This window comes from Eimeria mitis, genomic scaffold (genome assembly GCF_000499745.2).
Source record: "Eimeria mitis Houghton genomic scaffold, Emh_scaff6383, whole genome shotgun sequence".
Lineage (NCBI taxonomy): Eukaryota > Apicomplexa > Conoidasida > Eucoccidiorida > Eimeriidae > Eimeria > Eimeria mitis.
In genome coordinates this window covers 1358-2284 of record NW_013574555.1, presented here as the reverse complement: position 1 = coordinate 2284, position 927 = coordinate 1358, and the positions used below count along the sequence as shown (strand labels likewise).

General features: G+C 57.9%; 1 protein-coding gene across 1 annotated transcript in view; it reads right to left on the bottom strand.

Moving 5' to 3' along the window:
- EMH_0087280 (uncharacterized protein) overlaps positions 1-927 on the bottom strand; it is a gene marked incomplete at both ends in the record, with an annotated part of 1744 nt that overhangs the window by 177 nt on the left and 640 nt on the right. The window contains 2 exons of the mRNA XM_013501129.1: positions 3-491; positions 673-927. Coding sequence (XP_013356583.1) covers positions 3-491; positions 673-927 — 744 coding nt within the window. The remainder of the gene's footprint in view (positions 1-2; positions 492-672) is intronic.

Genomic DNA, 927 nt, shown 5'->3' with positions numbered 1-927 from the left:
CAGCAGCAGCAGAGGCGGCACTCTACGCTGCCGTCGTTGCAGCCTGCTGCTGCTGCTGCTGTTGCTGCTGCTGCTGCTGCTGCTGCTGCTGTTTAGCTGCTCAAACGCCAGGGCTATATGCTGCAGGAACGCGGTGTCTTGCTGCTGCTGCAGCTGCAGCCGCAAATGTTGCTGCTGCTGCTGCTGCTGGGGGCTGGGCTCAGAGACCGCAGCAGCAGCAAGCAACAGTTCTGCTGCTGCTGCTGCACTAGCACGCATGCAGCCCCGAAGCAGCAGCACCAAAGCATGATGAATAGATGCTGCTGCTGCTGCTGCTGCTGCTGGGGGTGACAGCTGAGCTGTTGTTGCTGCGCCTGGAGCAGCAGCAGCAGCTGCTGCTGCTGCTGCAGTTGCTGCTGCTGCTGCTGCTGCTGATCGTGCTGCAGCAACGACCCGCAGCAGCTGCAGCGGGCTGCTGCTGCTGCTGCAGCAATTGGCGACGGCATCCTCAACTGAACACACCACAAACCCTAAACCCTAAACCCTAAACCCTAAACCCAAACCCTAAACCCTCATACACACTAAACCCTAAACCCTAAACCCTAGCCCGTGAGCTCTAACAAAGAAAACGAAGCAGAAATTCTGGTGCTAAGTGCAGGGTTTAGGGTTTAGGGTTTAGGGTTTAGGGTTTACGGCGTTTAGCGGGGAGCTGCAGCAGCAGCTGCTGCAGCCTTCCTAGCCAGAGAGGTACCACAGCAGGAACCTGCAGCAGCAACTGCTGCTGCTGCTGCTGCTGCTGCAGTTCTTCTAGCTGCTGGTGCTGCTGCAGCAGCAGCAAATGCTGCGTCTCCTCATCACACAGCTCTGCTGCAGCAGCTGCTGCTGACAGCAGCCGACTTGCTTCCTTTTTAATATCCTTTGCTGCTGCTGCTGCAGCAGCAGCAGCAG